This window comes from Oncorhynchus gorbuscha, linkage group LG11 (assembly GCF_021184085.1).
Source record: "Oncorhynchus gorbuscha isolate QuinsamMale2020 ecotype Even-year linkage group LG11, OgorEven_v1.0, whole genome shotgun sequence".
Lineage (NCBI taxonomy): Eukaryota > Metazoa > Chordata > Actinopteri > Salmoniformes > Salmonidae > Oncorhynchus > Oncorhynchus gorbuscha.
Genome location: NC_060183.1, coordinates 2091717 through 2112863, shown reverse-complemented (window position 1 = coordinate 2112863; position 21147 = coordinate 2091717). Strand labels below are relative to the sequence as shown.

The following is a 21147-nucleotide window of genomic DNA, read 5'->3' as shown; positions in this document are numbered from 1 at the left end:
TAAGTAACCCCCAGCCTCCAAGCCACTACTACTAAATAACCCCCTAGCCTCCAAGCCACTACTACTAAGTAACCCCCAGCCTCCAAGCCACTACTACAAAATAACCCCCTAGCCTCCAAGCCACTACTACTAAGTAACCCCCAGCCTCCAAGCCACTACTACTAAGTAACCCCCTAGCCTCCAAGCCAATAGTACTAAATAACCCCCTAGCCTCCAAGCCACTACTAGTAAATAACCCCTTGGCCTCCAAGCCACTACTACTAAATAACCCCCCAGCCTCCAAGTCACTACTACTAAATAACCCCCAGCCTCCAAGTCACTACTACTAAATAACCCCCCCTCCAGCCTCCAAGTCACTACTACTAAATAACCCCCAACCTCCAAGCCACTACTACTAAATAACCCCCTAACCTCCAAGCCACTACTACTAAATAACCCCCCAGCCTCCAAGCCACTACTACAAAATAACCCCAGCCTCCAAGCCACCACTACTAAATAACCCCCAGCCTCCAAGCCACTACTACTAAATAACCCCCAGCCTCCAAGTCACTACTACTAAATAACCCCCCTAACCTCCAAGCCACTACTACTAAATAACCCCCTAACCTCCAAGCCACTACTACAAAATAACCCCCAGCCTCCAAGCCACCACTACAAAATAACCCTCAGCCTCCAAGCCACTACTACTAAATAACCCCCTAGCCTCCAAGCCACTACTACTAAATAACCCCCTAGCCTCCAAGCCACTACTACAAAATAACCCCCCTCGCCTCCAAGCCACTACTACTAAATAACCCCCTAGCCTCCAAGCCAATAAAGCCAATGTACTAAATAAACCCCTAGCCTCCAAGCCACTACTACTAAATAACCCCCCCTAGCCTCCAAGCCACTACTACTAAATAACCCCCTAACCTCCAAGCCACTACTACTAAATAACCCCCCTGGCCTCCAAGCCACTACTACAAAATAACCCCCTAGCCTCCAAGCCACTACTACTAAATAACCCCTCTAGCCTCCTCAACCTCCAAGCCACTACTACTAAATAACCCCCTTAGCCTCCAAGCCACTACTACTAAGTAACCCCCAGTCTCCAAGCCACTGCTACTAAATAATCCCCTAGCCTCCAAGCCACTACGACTAAATGCCCCCTAGCCTCCTCAACCTTCAGGCCACTACTACAAAATAATCCCCTAGCCTCCAAGCCACTGCTACTAAATAACCCCCTAGCTTCCAAGCCACTACTACTAAGTAACCCCCTAGCCTCCAAGCCACTACTACTAAATAAACCACCTAGCCTCCAAGCCACTACTACTAAATAACCCCCTAGCCTCCACGCCACTACTACAAAATAACCCACCTAGCCTCCAAGCCACTACTACGAAATAACCCCTGGCCTCCAAGCCACTACTACTAAATACCCCCTAGCCTCCAAGCCACTACTACTAAATAACTCCCCTAGCCTCCAAGTCACTACTACTAAATAACCCCCAGCCACTGCTACTAAATAACCCCCTAGCCTCCAAGCCACTACTACTAAATAACCTCCCTAACCTCCAAGCCACTACTACTAAATAACCCCCCAGCCTCCAAGTCACTACTACTAATAATAATAATAATATATGCCATTTAGCAGACGCTTTTATCCAAAGCGACTTACAGTCATGTGTGCATACATTCTACGTATGGGTGGTCCCGGGGATCGAAACCACTACCCTGGCGTTACAAGCGCCATGCTCTACCAACTGAGCTACAGAAGGACCACAACCCCCCTAACCTCCAAGCCACTACTACTAAATAACCCCCCTAACCTCCAAGCCACTACTACAAAATAACCCTCAGCCTCCAAGCCACTACTACAAAATAACCCCCCTCGCCTCCAAGCCACTACTACTAAGTAACCCCCCTAGCCTCCAAGCCAATAGTACTAAATAAACCCCCTAGCCTCCAAGCCACTACTACTAAATAACCCCCCCAGCCTCCAAGCCACTACTACTAAATAACCCCCCTAACCTCCAAGCCACTACTACTAAATAACCCCCCTGGCCTCCAAGCCACTACTACAAAATAACCCCCCTAGCCTCCAAGCCACTACTACTAAATAACCCCCCTAGCCTTCAAGCCACTACTACTAAAATAACCCCCTTTGCCTACCCAACCCTCAGGTCTTGTCTCCAGTGGTCATCAGCCTGCTTCCTAACCCTCTCTTCTCCCTGTTTAGATAAATATTCATAATTGGGACAGTATCAGCGTTATAATACATAAATACCACTATGCTACAAAGACTTCCTTTATAAAAACCATACATCATCTCGCCTAGGTCTGGTCCTATACGGACTTATCATTACAGCTAACCTTCATCATCCAGACACCACATACCCATCATAACTTATTCGCACTCATTGTGAGGTTTCGGTTGAGTTGTAGTAGGTATAACAGCCACAAGGGGGTGCTATAGTACACAGTCAGAGCTGCAGAGAGGGGAGGGGTGGTGGGAAGGGTTTCAGGATACTGAGGAAGATTATGCAGGTTGGCACAGCAAAGCACAGCTTAGCGGCACAGCAGTTTGAGGCTGTTGGAGCGTGCAGACGCGGTAGTAACGTGAGACAGGAAATACAGTCAACATGTCCAAATCCAGGTCAACGCCCACAACTAGGGCTGGGACTGTCATGGAGTTTTGGATGATGGTTATTGGTCAGACAAATGACTGCGGTTACAGCTATAACTGTTAAAATATCACACCATTCAATATGTGACTTATTGATTCAACTCAACTGACATTTAAAAAAATACAAAAGTATGAGCTACATCAGTTAACATCGTGTTATCAAAATTCTACGTTCCCATGGAAATCATTGAATCACAATACCAGGCAGCCATTGCGAGTTTACCAGTCATATTGCCGGAGGTAAGTGGTTCCCATACAATTCATTCTATTTTCATGTGCGCTGCTGCTGCCGGAGGGAGGGGCTTGTTGCCTGGGCAACCGAAAACTCGCTTGCTACAACAAAGTTTCCATGTTACTGCAGAAACGGACTCAACAGTACGAATGCCCGGGCCGTCTTCAGTCTGCTGTTTGTTCCACAGAAAAAAAGCGACTACTGCTGCCACACATGAAAATGCAGTCTTCTCATATGAAGTACGGCAGTAAAGTCCGAAGCCACGTCATTTCAAATCAACTGAGAGCCAACAGGGCGTCCTAGCTCAGATGGTCTGCTCTGTTCCAAACAGGACACTCACTGAGCCTTGTTAAATACTGCCTTCTCTCTTCTCCTCTGTCTACAGTGGACCTACAGCAACACAACTATGCTTACAGTACTGACAGGTGGGTCTGTCCCTTCACAATCAACCTCAGTACATTTTAGTCACCAGAACAAACGTGTCAGTTTTGGCACAACAGGAAATCCTACTTCCCACTCTATGGATAATAAAGATGACTGCATAAATGGGTCATCTACAAACCGCCCTCTACTCCCTAAATGCGTTTTGACAAGTAGCAGAGAAATTGACAAGATAACAAGACGCCGGTGTAGAGCGCCGGCTACAAGACGCCGGACAAGACGCCGGACAAGACGCTAGACAAGACGCTAGACAAGACGCTAGACAAGACGCTAGACAAGACGCTGGACAAGACGCTGGACAAGACGCCAGACAAGACGCCGGACAAGACGCTGGACAAGACGCCGGACAAGACGCCGGACAAGACGCCAGACAAGACGCCGGACAAGACGCCAGACAAGACGCCAGACAAGACGCCAGACAAGACGCTAGACAAGACGCCAGACAAGACGCTAGACAAGACGCCAGACAAGATGCCAGACAAGACGCTAGACAAGACGCCGGACAAGACACCGGACAAGACGCCGGACAAGACGCCGGACAAGACGCCGGACAAGACACTAGACAAGACGCCGGACAAGACGCTAGACAAGACGCCAGACAAGACGCCGGACAAGACGCCAGACAAGACGCCAGACAAGACGCCAGACAAGACGCTAGACAAGACGCCGGACAAGACGCCAGACAAGACGCCGGACAAGACGCCAAGACAAGACGCCAAGACGCCGACAAGACGCCGGACAAGACGCCAGACAAGACGCCGACAAGACGCCGGACAAGACGCCGGACAAGACGCCGGACAAGACGGACAAGACGCCGACAAGACGCCAGACAAGACGCCAGACAAGACGCCAGACAAGACGCCAGACAAGACGCCAGACAAGACGCCAGACAAGACGCCGGACAAGACGCCGGACAAGACGCCAGACAAGACGCCGGACAAGACGCCAGACAAGACGCCGGACAAGACGCCAGACAAGACGCCAGACAAGACGCCGGACAAGACGCCGGACAAGACGCCAGACAAGACGCCGGACAAGACGCCAGACAAGACGCCGGACAAGACGCCAGACAAGACGCCGGACAAGACGCTAGACAAGACGCCGGACAAGACGCTAGACAAGACGCTGGACAAGACGCAGGACAAGACGCCGGACAAGACGCCAGACAAGACGCCAGACAAGACGCCGGACAAGACGCCGGACAAGACGCCAGACAAGACGCCGGACAAGACGCCGGACAAGACGCCGGACAAGACACCGGTGTAGAGCGTCAGCTACAAGACACCGGTGTAGAGCGCCAGCTACAAGACACCGGTGTAGAGCGCCAGCTACAAGACACCGGTGTAGAGCGCCAGCTACAAGACACCGGTGTAGAGCGCCAGCTACAAGACACCGGTGTAGAGCGCCAGCTACAAGACACCGGTGTAGAGCGCCAGCTACAAGACACCGGTGTAGAGCGCCAGCTACAAGACACCGGTGTAGAGCGCCAGCTACAAGACACCGGTGTAGAGCGCCAGCTACAAGACACCGGACAAGACGCCGGACAAAACACCGGTGTAGAGCGCCAGCTACAAGACACCGGTGTAGAGCACCAGCTACAAAACACCGGTGTAGAGCGCCAGCTACAAGACACCGGTGTAGAGCACCAGCTACAAGACACCGGTGTAGAGCGCCAGCTACAAGACACCGGTGTAGAGTGCCAGCTACAAGACACCGGTGTAGAGCACCAGCTACAAGACACCGGTGTAGAGCACCAGCTACAAGACACCGGTGTAGAGTGCCAGCTACAAGACACCGGACAAGACGCCGGACAAAACACCGGTGTAGAGCACCAGCTACAAGACACCGGTGTAGAGTGCCAGCTACAAGACACCGGACAAGACGCCGGACAAAACACCGGTGTAGAGCACCAGCTACAAGACACCGGTGTAGAGCACCAGCTACAAGACACCGGTGTAGAGCGCCAGCTACAAGACACCGGTGTAGAGTGCCGGCTACAAGACAAACATTTTTTTAACCTTTATTTTACTAGGCAAGTCAGTTAAGAACAAATTTTTATTTTCAATGATGGCCTAGGAACAGTGGGTTAACTGCCTGTTCAGGAGCAGAACGACAGATTTGTACCTTGTCAGGTTGGGGATTTGAACGGTTACTAGTCCAACGCTCTAACCACTAGGCTACCCTGCCACCGGTGTACAGCGCTGTTATGGACAGTAATTCATAACACGATAACGACAAGTTGAACGATAAGATCTTCCAATTCTACACATTTGGCAGTTTCAAAGCTAATTTCCTGTGATTCTACAATATTCTAATATATATATATATAATATAATATAATATAATATAATATATTCTCCATGGAGTTGAGATACATTTTAAAAGCTAAGATCTTCCAAGATCTTCCAATTCTACACATTTTACAGTTTCAAAGCTAATTTCAATATTCTCCATGGAGTTGAGATACATTTTTAAAGCTAAAATCTTCCAATTCTACACATTTTACATTTTCAAAGCTAATTTCAATATTCTCCATGGAGTTGAGATACATTTTTAAAGCTAAGATCTTCCAATTCTACACATTTTACAGTTTCAAAGCTAATTTCAATATTCTCCATGGAGTTGAGATATATTTTTAAAGCTAAAATCTTCCAATTCTCCACATTTTACAGTTTCAAAGCTAATATCAATATTCTCCATGGAGTTGAGATACATTTTTAAAGCTAAGATCTTCCAATTCTACACATTTTACAGTTTCAAAGCTAATTTCAATATTCTCCATGGAGTTGAGATACATTTTTAAAGCTAAGATCTTCCAATTCTACACATTTTACAGTTTCAAAGCTAATTTCAATATTCTCCATGGAGTTGCAAGAAAACCGTTTTTAATTACATTTCCTGACATCCCATTTTACCACAGCGACTCTACTGTGTTCTTTTGTTCAAACAAAATAACAAAATTAAAACTGCTAAAATCATTGTTATTGTCCCTGATTGTCTATCTTTTATTTTGGTGATTGTTTCGTTCTTAAAGTTTATATTATAAAAAGATATAGGTCCATTATTCGTTTCTACATACTTTATATCTGGGATTTAGTCATTTAAGTTTACACCGAGAACGCTTAACCGTTGATTTATTTTATCATTCACTGTTTGGGCCCAAGGATTTCAATTAGGCATTAGACAGCATGTCAGACATTTACTTGAGACATACTGTACCAAACAACGTAGCTAGATGTAAAATAGCGTGAGTAAAACCTCTGCAAAAAAAAAAAAATGTCAAAATTAATTACAGATTTCTTGAGTCATCTTAAATTCATTCTGACAATTTTCAGGAAGTGATAATGGCTTTGTTCATATGGTGTCTCATGGGTGACAAACATTAGCAACTGCCACATCGAACCACACCTCTAACACTGAAATCTCATTTTTCTTAAAGAATCCAGTCAAAACAAAACAAATGTCATTGTTTTGATAGATATTGTCATTCTCTTCCTTTACAAATAACTGTCTCAGATGCAGGACTAAACACAGCAAGAGGATAGTGTCCTGATGTTGTTGTTCAACTAGAAAATCGTCTTGAATACAACAAGGGTCAGAATGAAAACCAGAGCTCTGCAGTTGACTAGCTGACTGGGCAGCCACAGCCACGTGTCTGCCTAAACAATCCTAATGAACTGAGAGATGGAGAGACAGAGATGTACCACAGCATGCACTTTAAATAGAGTAGAGGCCGTCAAGATTTGAGTACTTAGAGCCGTCCCGGCTGCGGGCACTGGCTGAGACATGTAGAGGGGCACAGAAACTGTACTAGTGGGGCACAGAGGGTAGAGGGGTAGTAGAGTAGAGCTCAGCCAGAACAATAGATGGTAGAGGGGTAGTAGAGTAGAGCTCAGCCAGAACAATAGAGAGTAGAGGGGCAGTAGAGTAGAGCTCAGCCAGAACAATAGAGAGTAGAGGGGCAGTAGAGTAGAGCTCAGCCAGAACAATAGAGGGTAGAGGGGTAGTAGAGTAGAGCTCAGCCAGAACAATAGAGGGTAGAGGGGCAGTAGAGTAGAGCTCAGCCAGAACAATAGAGGGGCAGTAGAGCTCAGCCAGAACAATAGAGGGTAGAGGGGTAGTAGAGTAGAGCTCAGCCAGAACAATAGAGGGTAGAGGGGTAGTAGAGTAGAGCTCAGCCAGAACAATAGAGGATAGAGGGGTAGTAGAGTAGAGCTCAGCCAGAACAATAGAGGGTAGAGGGGAGTAGCTCAGCCAGAACAATAGAGCCAGAGTACAGAACAATAGAGGTAGAGGGGTAGTAGAGTAGAGCTCAGCCAGAACAATAGAGGGTAGAGGGGCAGTAGAGTAGAGCTCAGCCAGAACAATAGAGGGGCAGTAGAGTAGAGCTCAGCCAGAACAATAGAGGGGCAGTAGAGCTCAGCTTGAACAATAGAGGGTAGAGGGGTAGTAGAGTAGAGCTCAGCCAGAACAATAGAGGGTAGAGGGGCAGTAGAGTAGAGCTCAGCCAGAACAATAGAGGGTAGAGGGGCAGTAGAGTAGAGCTCAGCCAGAACAATAGAGGGTAGAGGGGTAGTAGAATAGAGCTCAGCCAGAACAATAGAGGGGAAGTAGAATAGAGCTCAGCCAGAACAATAGAGGGTAGAGGGGCAGTAGAGTAGAGCTCAGCCAGAACAATAGAGGGGCAGTAGAATAGAGCTCAGCCAGAACAATAGAGGGGCAGTAGAATAGAGCTCAGCCAGAACAATAGAGAGTAGAGGGGCAGTAGAGCTCAGCTAGAACAATAGAGGGGCAGTAGAGCTGAGCTAGAACAATAGAGGGGCAGTAGAGCTCAGCTAGAACAATGGAGGGGCAGTAGAGCTCAGCCAGAACAATATAGGGGCAGTAGAGCTCAGCTAGAACAATATAGGGTAGAGGGGTAGTAGAGTAGAGCTCAGCCAGAACAATAGAGAGTAGAGTGGTAGTAGAGTAGAGCTCAGCCAGAACAATAGAGAGTAGAGGGGCAGTAGAGTAGAGCTCAGCCAGAACAATAGAGGGTAGAGGGGCAGTAGAGTAGAGCTCAGCCAGAACAATAGAGGGTAGAGGGGTAGTAGAGTAGAGCCCAGCCAGAACAATAGAGGGTAGAGGGGCAGTAGAGTAGAGCTCAGCCAGAACAATAGAGGGTAGAGGGGCAGTAGAGTAGAGCTCAGCCAGAACAATAGAGGGTAGAGGGGCAGTAGAGTAGAGCCCAGCCAGGGTCCAGGAGGGAAGCTGGTGGTCTACAGCAGGTTAACAGTGGTTAAAGAGGGCTAACTACCTAACGAAGCTAGCTAGCAGACTCACAGCCGCAACTCTTTAGCTGACAGGGAATGCCTATATTATTATGTCATTACGTTTAAGGCAACATGTGAAAAATATATATTTCAAATGGAAACTGCTATTTTTGCATAGATACCGAGTACTGGCAAATTCTTTGTGTGCACCACATCTTCTCTGGTCTTTCAAGGACCCGTCTTCTGCTACTGATTAATGTTCTACAATAATTGGATGTTTAGTTAATGAATACACGACTGAATGATATCGGGTCTACTATTCCATCAGAACGTCGTGGGCATCATACCCGATCGGCTGAAGACTTCCACAAATACAGACACATCCTAAGGATATCACCACTAGGGTTGCACAATTACAGAAACTTCCCTAAATAAGCTTTTCCAGAAATCCTGGTCTGAAGATTCCCTTCCTCCAACCAGGATTTCCTGGTGATTTCAGGAAAGTTTTCTGTAATTGTGCAAACCCCCCCCCCCATCAACAGCACAGTCTATTACCCCAGCCCCAGGGGGAGAGAACCACCTACCCAGAGCCAGAAATGTCCTCCTCCTTCCCAGCCTCCTGCTCCTCATCGTAAGCCTCCAGCTTCACTCCCTCCTCTCTGAGGCGAGCAAATGAAGGGCCGTCTTCATTATCAGAGCCGTGCTTGTGATGGTCGTTTCCTTCCTCATCAACACCATCATCATCATCATCATCATCACCACCTTCTCTCTCAGCCTTCTGCTGCTCAGCCTTCAGAGGGTCCAGCTCTGGTTTGTTCCGGGTGAGCTCAGTCTCCTCCTGTGGGGAGGGATATGATGTCCTTACTTCATACCCTGTTAATCAATCATTATACTACCTCACGCTAAACATGATCCTGATGCCAAAGATGCTAAAGATGATCCTGACGCCAAAGATGATCCTGAAGCTAAAGATGATCCTGATGCCAAAGATGCTAAAGATGATCCTGAAGCTAAAGATGATCCTGATGCTAAAGATGATCCTGAAGCTAAAGATGATCCTGAAGCTAAAGATGATCCTGATGCTAAAGATGATCCTGATGCTAAAGATGATCCTGATGCTAAAGATGATCCTGAAGCTAAAGATGATCCTGAAGCTAAAGATGATCCTGATGCTAAAGATGATCCTGATGCTAAAGAGGCTAAAGATGATCCTGATGCTAAAGATGATCCTGATGCTAAAGATGATCCTGATGCTAAAGATGATCCTGATGCTAAAGATGATCCTGATGCTAAAGATGATCCTGATGCTAAAGATGATCCTGAAGCTAAAGATGATCCTGAAGCTAAAGATGATCCTGATGCTAAAGATGATCCTGATGCTAAAGATGATCCTGATGCTAAAGATGATCCTGATGTTGTTGGGAACTGGGCTAAAGATGATCCTGAAGCTAAAGATGATCCTGAAGCTAAAGATGATCCTGATGCTAAAGATGATCCTGATGCTAAAGATGATCCTGAAGCTAAAGATGATCCTGAGCTAAAGATGAGGTAGATGATCCTGATGCTAAAGATGATCCTGATGCTAAAGATGATCCTGATGCTAAAGATGATCTCTGATGCTAAAGATGATCCTGATGCTAAAGATGATCCTGATTCTAAAGATGATCTGCTGAGCTAAAGATGATCCTGATGCTAAAGATGATCCTGATGCCTAAAGATGATCCTGATGCCTCAGATGATCCCTCTGCCTTGGGCTGCTTCAGTGGAAGATGTCCATGCTAAAGATGATCCTGATGCTAAAGATGATCCTCAAACCCATAAAGAGTACCTGAGGAGGATTACCACACCATGATCAACAATACTGGTACCTGAGGATGATCCATAACAAAATATGGTCCTGATGCTAAACACCATAACAACAATGATGCCTGAGATGATCCTGATGCTAACAGATGATACAGATGCCTGAGAGGGTTACCATGCTAAAGATGACATGCAATACAGGTGATCCTGATGCTTAACCATGATCCTGATGCAAAAGATGATCCTGATGCTAAAGATGATCATGCTAACCATACCAACAATACAGGTACCTGAGGATTACCACCACACCATAACAACAATACTGGTACCTGAGATGATCCTAACAACAATATGATCCTGAGGATTACCACACCATAACAACAATACAGGTACCTGAGGAGGGTCCACCACACCATAACATCAATACAGGTACCTGAGGATTACCACCACACCATAACATCAATACAGGTACCTGAGGAGGATTATCCTGATGCTACCAACAATACAGATGCCTGAGGATTGACCAGATGATCCTGATAACAACAATACAGGTACTTGAGGATTACCACCACACCATAACATCAATGATGCCTGAGGAGGATTACTGACCACTACCAACAATACAGGTACCTGAGGATTACCACCACAGATAACATCAATGAGGTACTAAAGATTATCCTGATAACAAAATACAGGTACCTGAGGATTACCACACCATAACAACAATACAGGTACCTGAGGATTACCACCACACCATAACAACAATACAGGTACCTGAGGATTACCACCACACCATAACAACAATACAGGTACCTGAGGATTACCACCACACCATAACAACAATACAGGTACCTGAGGAGGATTACCACCACACCATACCAACAATACAGGTACCTGAGGATTACCACCACACCATAACATCAATACAGGTACTTGAGGATTACCACCTCACCATAACAACAATACAGGTACCTGAGGATTACCACACCATAACAACAATACAGGTACCTGAGGATTACCACCACACCATAACAACAATACAGGTACCTGAGGATTACCACCACACCATAACAACAATACAGGTACCTGAGGATTACCACCACACCATAACAACAATACAGGTACCTGAGGAGGATTACCACCACACCATAACATCAATACAGGTACCTGAGGAGGATTACCACCACACCATAACATCAATACAGGTACCTGAGGATTACCACCACACCATAACATCAATACAGGTACCTGAGGAGGATTACCACCACACCATACCAACAATACAGGTACCTGAGGATTACCACCACACCATAACAACAATACAGGTACCTGAGGATTACCACCACACCATAACATCAATACAGGTACCTGAGGAGGATTACATTACATTACATTTAAGTCATTTAGCAGACGCTCTTATCCAGAGCGACTTACAAATTGGTGCAATCACCTTATGACATCCAGTGGGACAGTCACCTAACACCATAACAACAATACAGGTACCTGAGGATTACCACCACACCATAACAACAATACAGGTACCTGAGGAGGATTACCACCACACCATAACATCAATACAGGTACTTGAGGATTACCACCTCACCATAACAACAATACAGGTACCTGAGGATTACCACACCATAACAACAATACAGGTACCTGAGGATACCACACCATAACAACAATACAGGTACCTGAGGATTACCACCACACCATAACAACAATACAGGTACCTGAGGAGGATTACCACCACACCATAACAACAATACAGGTACCTGAGGATTACCACCACACCATAACAACAATACAGGTACCTGAGGATTACCACCACACCATAACAACAATACAGGTACCTGAGGAGGATTACCACCACACCATAACATCAATACAGGTACCTGAGGAGGATTACCACCACACCATAACAACAATACAGGTACCTGAGGATTACAACACCATAACAACAATACAGGTACCTGAGGATTACCACCACACCATAACATCAATACAGGTACATGAGGATTACCACCACACCATAACATCAATACAGGTACCAGAGGATTACCACCACACCATAACAACAATACAGGTACCTGAGGATTACCACCACACCATAACAACAATACAGGTACCTGAGGATTACCACACCATAACAACAATACAGGTACCTGAGGATTACCACCACACCATAACAACAATTCAGGTACCTGAGGATACCACACCATAACAACAATATTGGTACCTGAGGATTACCACACCATAACAACAATACAGGTACCTGAGGATTACCACACCATAACAACAATACAGGTACCTGAGGATTACCACCACACCATAACAACAATACAGGTACCTGAGGATTACCACCACACCATAACAACAATACAGGTACCTGAGGATCAATATGACCACACCGACTCAAGAGGGGTCCCACTAAAATGTAGGGTATCAGTGGTAAACAGATTAGGCTCTCACTACGTACATGCGGTAAGCACATTTGACATTGTAGCCGGCGGCAGAGTTGAGAACAGGGATTCCCAGAGCCTGGTAGACAGTCTTCCATACGGATCCACTCTCAATCTGCTCCAGACATGAGAGGACATGACACAGAGGGGACAGGACACAGAGGACAGGACACAGAGTGAAACAGGGAACAAGAGATACATGTTTGTCAGAGAGAAAGACAATGTGTCTGACTAGAAGATGAACTAAAAACAAAGTCTGGTGAAATCTAAATGGAACTACAGCACATCAATAGATCACAGGGAACTACAGCACATCAATACATCACAGGGAACTACAGCACATCAATACATCACAGGGAACTACATCACAGGGAACTACATCACAGGGAACTAAAGCACATCAATACATCACAGGGAACTACAGCACATCAATACATCACAGGGAACTACATCACAGGGAACTACAGCACATCAATACATCACAGGGAACTACAGCACATTACATCACCAACTACAGCACATCAATACATCACAGGGAACTACATCACAGGGAACTACAGCACATCAATAGATCACACTACAGCACATCAACAGATCAATAACTACAGCACATCAATACATCACAGGGAACTACATCACAGGGAACTAAGCACATCAATAGATCAGGGAACTACAGCACATCAATAGATCACAGGGAACTACAGCACATCAATAGATCACAGGAACTACAGCACATCAATACATCACAGGGAACTACAGCACATCAATAGATCACAGGTACAGAGGATTACATCACAGGGACTATAGCACATCAATACATCACCTGGGAACTTACAGCACATCAATACATCACAGGGAACTACAGCACATCAATACATCACAGGGAACTACAGCACATCAATACATCACAGGGAACTACAGCACATCAATAGATCACAGGGAACTACAGCACATCAATAGATCACAGGGAACTACAGCACATCAGTACATCAAACAGGGAACTACAGCACATCAATAGATCATTGGAACTACAGCACATCAGTACATCACAGGGAACTCAGCACATCAATAGATCACTGGGAACTACTGCACATCAGTACATCACAGGAACTACAGCACATCAATAGATCTGGGAACTACATCACAATAGATCACAGGGGAACTACAGCACATCAATAGATCACAGGAACTACAGCACATCAGACATCACAGGAACACAGCACATCAATACATCACAGGGAACAAGCAGATCAGTACATCACAGGGAACTACAGCACATCAATACATCACAGGGAACTAGAGCACATCAATACATCACAGGGAACTACATCACAGGCTACAGCACATCAATACATCACAGGGAACTACAGCACATCAATACATCACAGGAACTACAGCACATCAATACATCACAGGGAACTCAGCACAGGGAACTACAGCACATCAATACATCACAGGGAACTACAGCACATCAATACATCACAGGGAACTACAGCACATCAATACATCACAGGGAACTACAGCACATCAATACATCACAGGGAACTACAGCACATCAATACATCACAGGGAACTACAGCACATCAATACATCACAGGGAACTACAGCACATCAATACATCACAGGGAACTACAGCACATCAATACATCACAGGGAACTACAGCACATCAATACATCACAGGGAACTACAGCACATCAATACATCACAGGGAACTACAGCACATCAATACATCACAGGGAACTACAGCACATCAATACATCACAGGGAACTACAGCACATCAATACATCACAGGGAACTACAGCACATCAATACATCACAGGGAACTACAGCACATCAATACATCACAGGGAACTACAGCACATCAATACATCACTACAGCACATCAATACATCACAGGGAACTACAGCACATCAATACATCACAGGGAACTACATCACAGGGAACTACAGCACATCAATACATCACAGGGAACTACATCACAGGGAACTACAGCACATCAATACATCACAGGGAACTACAGCACATCAATACATCACAGGGAACTACATCACAGGGAACTACAGCACATCAATACATCACAGGGAACTACAGCACATCAATACATCACAGGGAACTACAGCACATCAATACATCACAGGGAACTACAGCACATCAATACAACACAGGGAACTACAGCACATCAATACATCACAGGGAACTACAGCACATCAATACATCACAGGGAACTACAGCACATCAATACATCACAGGGAACTACAGCACATCAATACATCACAGGGAACTACAGCACATCAATACATCACAGGGAACTACAGCACATCAATACATCACAGGGAACTACAGCACATCAATACATCACAGGGAACTACAGCACATCAATACATCACAGGGAACTACAGCACATCAATACATCACAGGGAACTACAGCACATCAATACATCACAGGGAACTACAGCACATCAATACATCACAGGGAACTACATCACAGGGAACTACAGCACATCAATACATCACAGGGAACTACAGCACATCAATACATCACAGGGAACTACATCACAGGGAACTACAGCACATCAATACATCACAGGGAACTACATCACAGGGAACTACAGCACATCAATACATCACAGGGAACTACAGCACATCAATACATCACAGGGAACTACAGCACATCAATACATCACAGGGAACTACAGCACATCAATACATCACAGGGTCCAATTAGAAGTGAGGGTTAAGATGTGGAACACCAATGAACGTCATGATAAATATGTGGTACTCACATCATGGAAGCCTCCCAGTTGGTGCACCAGTCTGTAGAGCTTAAAGAGGTCCAGGTTCCTGTAGCCCAGCACAGGCTTCTTGTTGATGGGGGTTCCTACAGGAGGATAAACACAACCTAACGCTTAGTCCCTGAAAGGCCAGTATAGATTATCTCAGAAGTATTGCGCACGTTGTATTTGTACTTCCCATTACTTTATAGTTTATAAACTCAGCAAAAAGAGAAACGACCTCTCACTGTCAACTGCGTTTATTTTCAGCAAACTGAACATGTGTAACATTACATTACATTTAAGTCATTTATAACAAGATTCAACAACTGAGACATAAACTGAACAAGTTCCACAGACGTGTGACTAACAGAAATGTAATAATGTGTCCCTGAACAAAGGAAGGGGGGTCAAAATCAAAAGTAACAGTCAGTATCTGGTGTGGCCACCAGCTGCATTAAGTACTGCAGTGCATCTCCTCCTCATGGACTGCACCAGATTTGCCAGTTCTTGCTGTGAGATGTTACCCTACTCTTCCACCAAGGCACCTGCAAGTTCCCGGACATTTCTGGGGGGAATAGCCCTAGCCCTCACCCTCCGATCCAACAGGGCCCAGACGTGCTCAATGGAATTGAGATCCGGGCTCTTCGCTGGCCATGGCAGAACACTGACATTCCTGTCTTGCAGAAAATCCAGCACAGAACCAGCAGTATGGCTGGTGGCATTGTCATGCCGGAGGGTCATGTCAGGATGAGCCTGCAGGAAGGGTACCACATGAGGGAGGAGAATGTCTTCCCTGTAACGCACAGCGTTGAGATTGCCTGCAATGACAACAAGCTCAGTCCGATGATGCTGTGACACACCGCCCTAGACCTTGACGGAACAGATCCGTCCCGCTCCAGAGTACAGGCCTCGGTGTAACGCTCATTCCTTCGATGGTAAACACGAATCAGACAAGTCCCCCTGGTGAGACAAAACCACCACTCGTCAGTGAAGAGCACTTTTTGCCATTCCTGTCTGGTCCAGCGACGGTGGGTTTGTGTACAAAGGCGACGTTGCCGGTGATGTCTGGTGAGGACCTGCCTTACAACAGGCCTACGAGCCCTCAGTCCAGCCTCTCTCAGCCTATTGCGGACAGTCTGAGCTCTGATGGAGGGATTGTGTGTTCCTGGTGTAACTCGGGCAGTTGTTGTTGCATCCTGTACCTGTCCCGCAGGTGTGTTGTTCAGATGTACCGATCCTGTGCAGGTGTCGTTACGCGTGGACTAGCTGTCCGTCCTGTCTCCCTGTAGAATCTTAGGCGTCTCACAGTACGGACGTTGCAAATTATTGCACTGGCCACATCTGCAGCCCTCCTTGCAGCATGCCTAAGGCACGTTCACGCAGGTGAGCAGGGACCCTGGGCATCTTTCTTTTGGTGTTTTTCAGAGTAAGTAGAAAGACCTCTTTAGACCTCTTTAAATTTCAGTGTTCCTCAAGGTTCCGATTTAGGACCACTATTGTTTTCACTATATATTTTACCTCTTGGGGATGTCATTCGAAAATGTAATGTTAACTTTCATTGCTATGCAGATGACACACAGCTGTACATTTCAATGAAACATGGTGAAGCCCCAAAATTGCCCTCGCTAGAAGCCTGTTTCAGACATAAGGAAGTGGATGGCTGCAAACTTTCTACTATTAAACTCTGACAAAACAGAGATGCTTGTTCTAGGTCCCAAGAAACAAAGAGATCTTCTGTTGAATCTGACAATTAATCTTAATGGTTGTACAGTCGTCTCAAATAAAACTGTGAAGGACCTCGGCTTTACTCTGGACACTGATCTTTTGACGAACATTTCAAGACTGTTTCAAGGACAGCTTTTTTCCATCTACGTAACATTGCAAAAATCAGAAACTTTCTGTCCAAAAATTATGCAGAAAAATGAATCCATGCTTTTGTTACTTCTAGATTAGACTACTGCAATGCTCTACTTTCCGGCTACCCGGATAAAGCACTAAATGAACTTCAGTTAGTGCTAAATACGGCTGCTAGAATCCTGTCTAGAACCAAAACATTTGATCATATTACTCCAGTGCTAGCCTCTCTACACTGGCTTCCTGTCAAAGCAAGGGGTGATTTTAATGTTTTACTGCTAACCTACAAAGCATTACATGGGCTTGCTCCTACCTACCTTTCTGATTTGGTCCTGCCGTACATACCTACACGTACGCTACGGTCACAAGACGCAGGCCTCCTAATTGTCCCTAGAATTTCTAAGCAAACAGCTGGAGGCAGGGCTTTCTCCTATAGAGCTCCATCTTTATGGAACGGTCTGCCTACCCATGTCAGAGACGCAAACTCGGTCTCAACCTTTAAGTCTTTACTGAAGACTCATCTCTTCAGTGGGTCATATGTCTCTGCCTGGCCGGTTCCCCTCTCTCCACTGGGATTCTCTGCCTCTAACCCTATTACAGGGGCTGAGTCACTGGCTTACTGGTGCTCTTACATGCCGTCCCACTTGAGTGGCTTGAGTCTCTGACGTGATCAAACCCCCCTCGGGTTTGTGCCGTGGGGGAGATCTTCGTGGGCTATAATCAGCCTTAATATCCCTCTAGTGGTGTGGGGGCTGTGCTTTGGCAAAGTGGGTGGGGTTGTATCCTGCCTGTTTGGCCCTGTCCGGGGGTATCATCGGATGGGGCCACAGTGTCTCCTGACCCCTCCTGTCTCAGCCTCCAGTATTTATGCTGCAGTAGTTTATGTGTCGGGGGGCTAGGGTCAGTTTGTTATATCTGGAGTACTTCTCCTGTCCTATTCGGTGTCCTGTGTGAATTTAAGTATGCTCTCTCGAATTCTCTCTTTCTTTCTCTCTCTCGGAGGACCTGAGCCCTAGGACCATGCCCGAGCCCTAGGATCATGACTACTTTGGCATGATGACTCCTTACTGTCCTCAGTCCACCTGGCCGTGCTGCTGCTCCAGTTTCAACTGTTCTGCCAGCGGCTTTGGAACCCTGACCTGTTCATCGGACGTGCTCCCTGTCCCAGACCTGCTGTTTTCAACTCTCTAGAGACAGCAGGAGCGGTAGAGATACTCTGAATGATCGGCTATGAAAAGCCAACTGACATTTACTCCTGAGGTGCTGACTTGCTGCACCCTCGATAATTACTGTGATTATTGTTATTTGACCATGCTGGTCATTTACGAACATTTGAACATCTTGGTAATGTTCTGTTATAATCTTCACCCGGCACAGCCAGAAGAGGACTGGCCACCCCTCATAGCCTGGTTCCTCTCTTGGTTTCTTCCTAGGTTTTGACCTTTCTAGGGAGTTTTTCCTAGCCACCGTGCTTCTACACCTGCATTGCTTGCTGTTTGGGGTTTTAGGCTGGGTTTTGTACAGCACTTTGAGATATCAGCTGATGTAAGAAGGACTATATAAATACATTTGATTTGATTTAAACATCTGATTCCCTATTGGCCCTGGTCAAAAGTAGTGCACTACCTATGAGATTCCCTATTGGCCCTGGTCAAAAGTAGTGCACTATATAGGAAATAGGGTGCCATTTGGAACGCAAGGTAAGATTATATTTGAGATTCTTCAAAGTAGCCACCCTCTGCCTTGATGACAGTTTTGCACACTCTTGTCATTCTCTCAACTAGCTTCACCTGGAATGCTTTTCCATCAGTCTCTAGAGGGGTAGTAGAGCAGAGATCAGCCAGAATATTCCTTGTGTTTCTTGGCCCAGGCAAGTCTCTTCTTACTGCTGTCTTTTAGTAGTGGTTTCGTTGCAGCAATTCGACCATGATTCACACAGTCTCCTCTGAACAGTTGATGTTGAGATGTGTCTGTTACTTGAACTCTGTGAAGCATTTATTTGGGTTGCAATTTCTGAGGCTGGTAACTCTAATGAACTTATCCTCTGCAGCAGAGGTAACTCTGGGTCTTACATTCCTGTGGTGGTCCTCATGAGAGCCAGTTTCATCACAGCGCTTGTTGGATTTTGCCGACTGCACTTGAAGAAACTTTCAAAGTTCTTGACATTTTCCAGATTGACTGACCTTCATGTCTTAAAGTAACGATGGACTGTCGTTTCTCTCTGCTTTTTGAGCTTTTCTTGTCATAATATGGACTTGGTATTTTTCCAAATATGGATATTCCCCCCCTCCCACAACACAACTGATTCCTTCTTAATGCGTTTGAGCCAAAGAAATTCCACAAATTAACGTTTAACAAGGCACACCTGTTAATTCAAATGCATTCCAGGTAACTACCTCTTGAAGCTGGTTGAGAGAATGCCAAGAGTGTGCAAAGCTGTCATCAATGCAAAGGTTGGCTACTTTGAAGAATCTCAAATATAAAATATATTTTGATTTGTTTAACGCTTGTTTGGTTACTACGTGATGTGTTATTTAATGGTGTTGATGTCTTCACTATTATTCTACAATGTAGAACAAGTACAAAATCCTGGAATGAGTAGGTGTGTCCGAACTTTTGACTGGTACTGTATATATATTTTTTATATTGCATTGTACAGGGCACATTTGGAAAAGAGACCACGGCCTCAATGTCTTCCATCAAATCAACCAATCAACTGTCGGGCAGAGGAGGCTGGTGGGGGGAGCTAGAGGAGGTCAAGCTCATTGTAATGGATGGAACGGTTATTATTTGTTTGCTACGTCTTCAGTTCCATTTATTCCATTCCATCTTCCCCTTCTCACTCCTCAAACCAGCCTCCTCTGCTGTCAGGTGCAGGGTGGGTACATTAAGTTAATGGGTTGAAATGTTTCATTCTATAAACCGCAGACCTCTGTCCTCCATGAACTTGTACAGCTGCTGCAGGAAGTTGTCTCTCTCTTCGGGGAACGGCTCCACTTCCTCCTGCACACAGGAACAGGAAATAACAATAAAGAGCTCAGCTTTGCCCCTCCCACTGAGAAAGATAAGTCATTATCCTGTACAATGTTTATACTATTTGACCGATTTATAGTTCTTTCTATATCATTTATCTACAGCGCGGAAAGAATGGGTCCTAGAATTTAACCTTGGGGGAGCCCTTTTCTCGTAAACTGTCCAGACTGATTTTATGCCCTTCTGTGCCAACTTATCGCCTAAACTCTAAACTCTAATGGCTTAAACTCACTAAAGGACACATCTCTCTAATGGCTTAAACTCACTAAAGGACACATCTCTCTAATGGCTTAAACTCACTAAGGGTGAGCGTGCGAGGCGTTATTTGATTATTTTAGAATGCATTGTTTTGAATTATAAAGACCCAAGCCGGGGGGGAGGGGGGGGGTCGTCCACTTTAACGCCTCGCTCAATTTGAAGGTCTCTATTTTAGCGTATTGTCGCTCGTGCTGTAGTCACACAAAACAACAGACATGTCATTATTCACTCTTTTCTTGCTCACTTGAATTGAAAAAGAGGTAGCTAACGGTTGAGGATTTACCGTACATGCGAAATCAGACAGACTCATCCACTTAAGGAAACAACCTGGACACATGGACTATCCTTCTAGCATACAGTCACTGCTCTGC

The 21147-nt window shown here is 45.6% G+C and overlaps 1 protein-coding gene across 1 annotated transcript in view; it reads right to left on the bottom strand.

Moving 5' to 3' along the window:
• arid4b (AT-rich interaction domain 4B) overlaps positions 1–21147 on the bottom strand; it is a 232979-nt gene that overhangs the window by 64765 nt on the left and 147067 nt on the right. Inside the window, exons 12-17 of the mRNA XM_046290716.1 lie at positions 20416–20488; positions 15641–15735; positions 12869–12970; positions 10388–10413; positions 9492–10110; positions 9175–9428 (exon numbers count right to left, since the gene is read on the bottom strand). Of these exons, the coding sequence (XP_046146672.1) occupies positions 9175–9428; positions 9492–10110; positions 10388–10413; positions 12869–12970; positions 15641–15735; positions 20416–20488 (1169 nt within the window). The remainder of the gene's footprint in view (positions 1–9174; positions 9429–9491; positions 10111–10387; positions 10414–12868; positions 12971–15640; positions 15736–20415; positions 20489–21147) is intronic.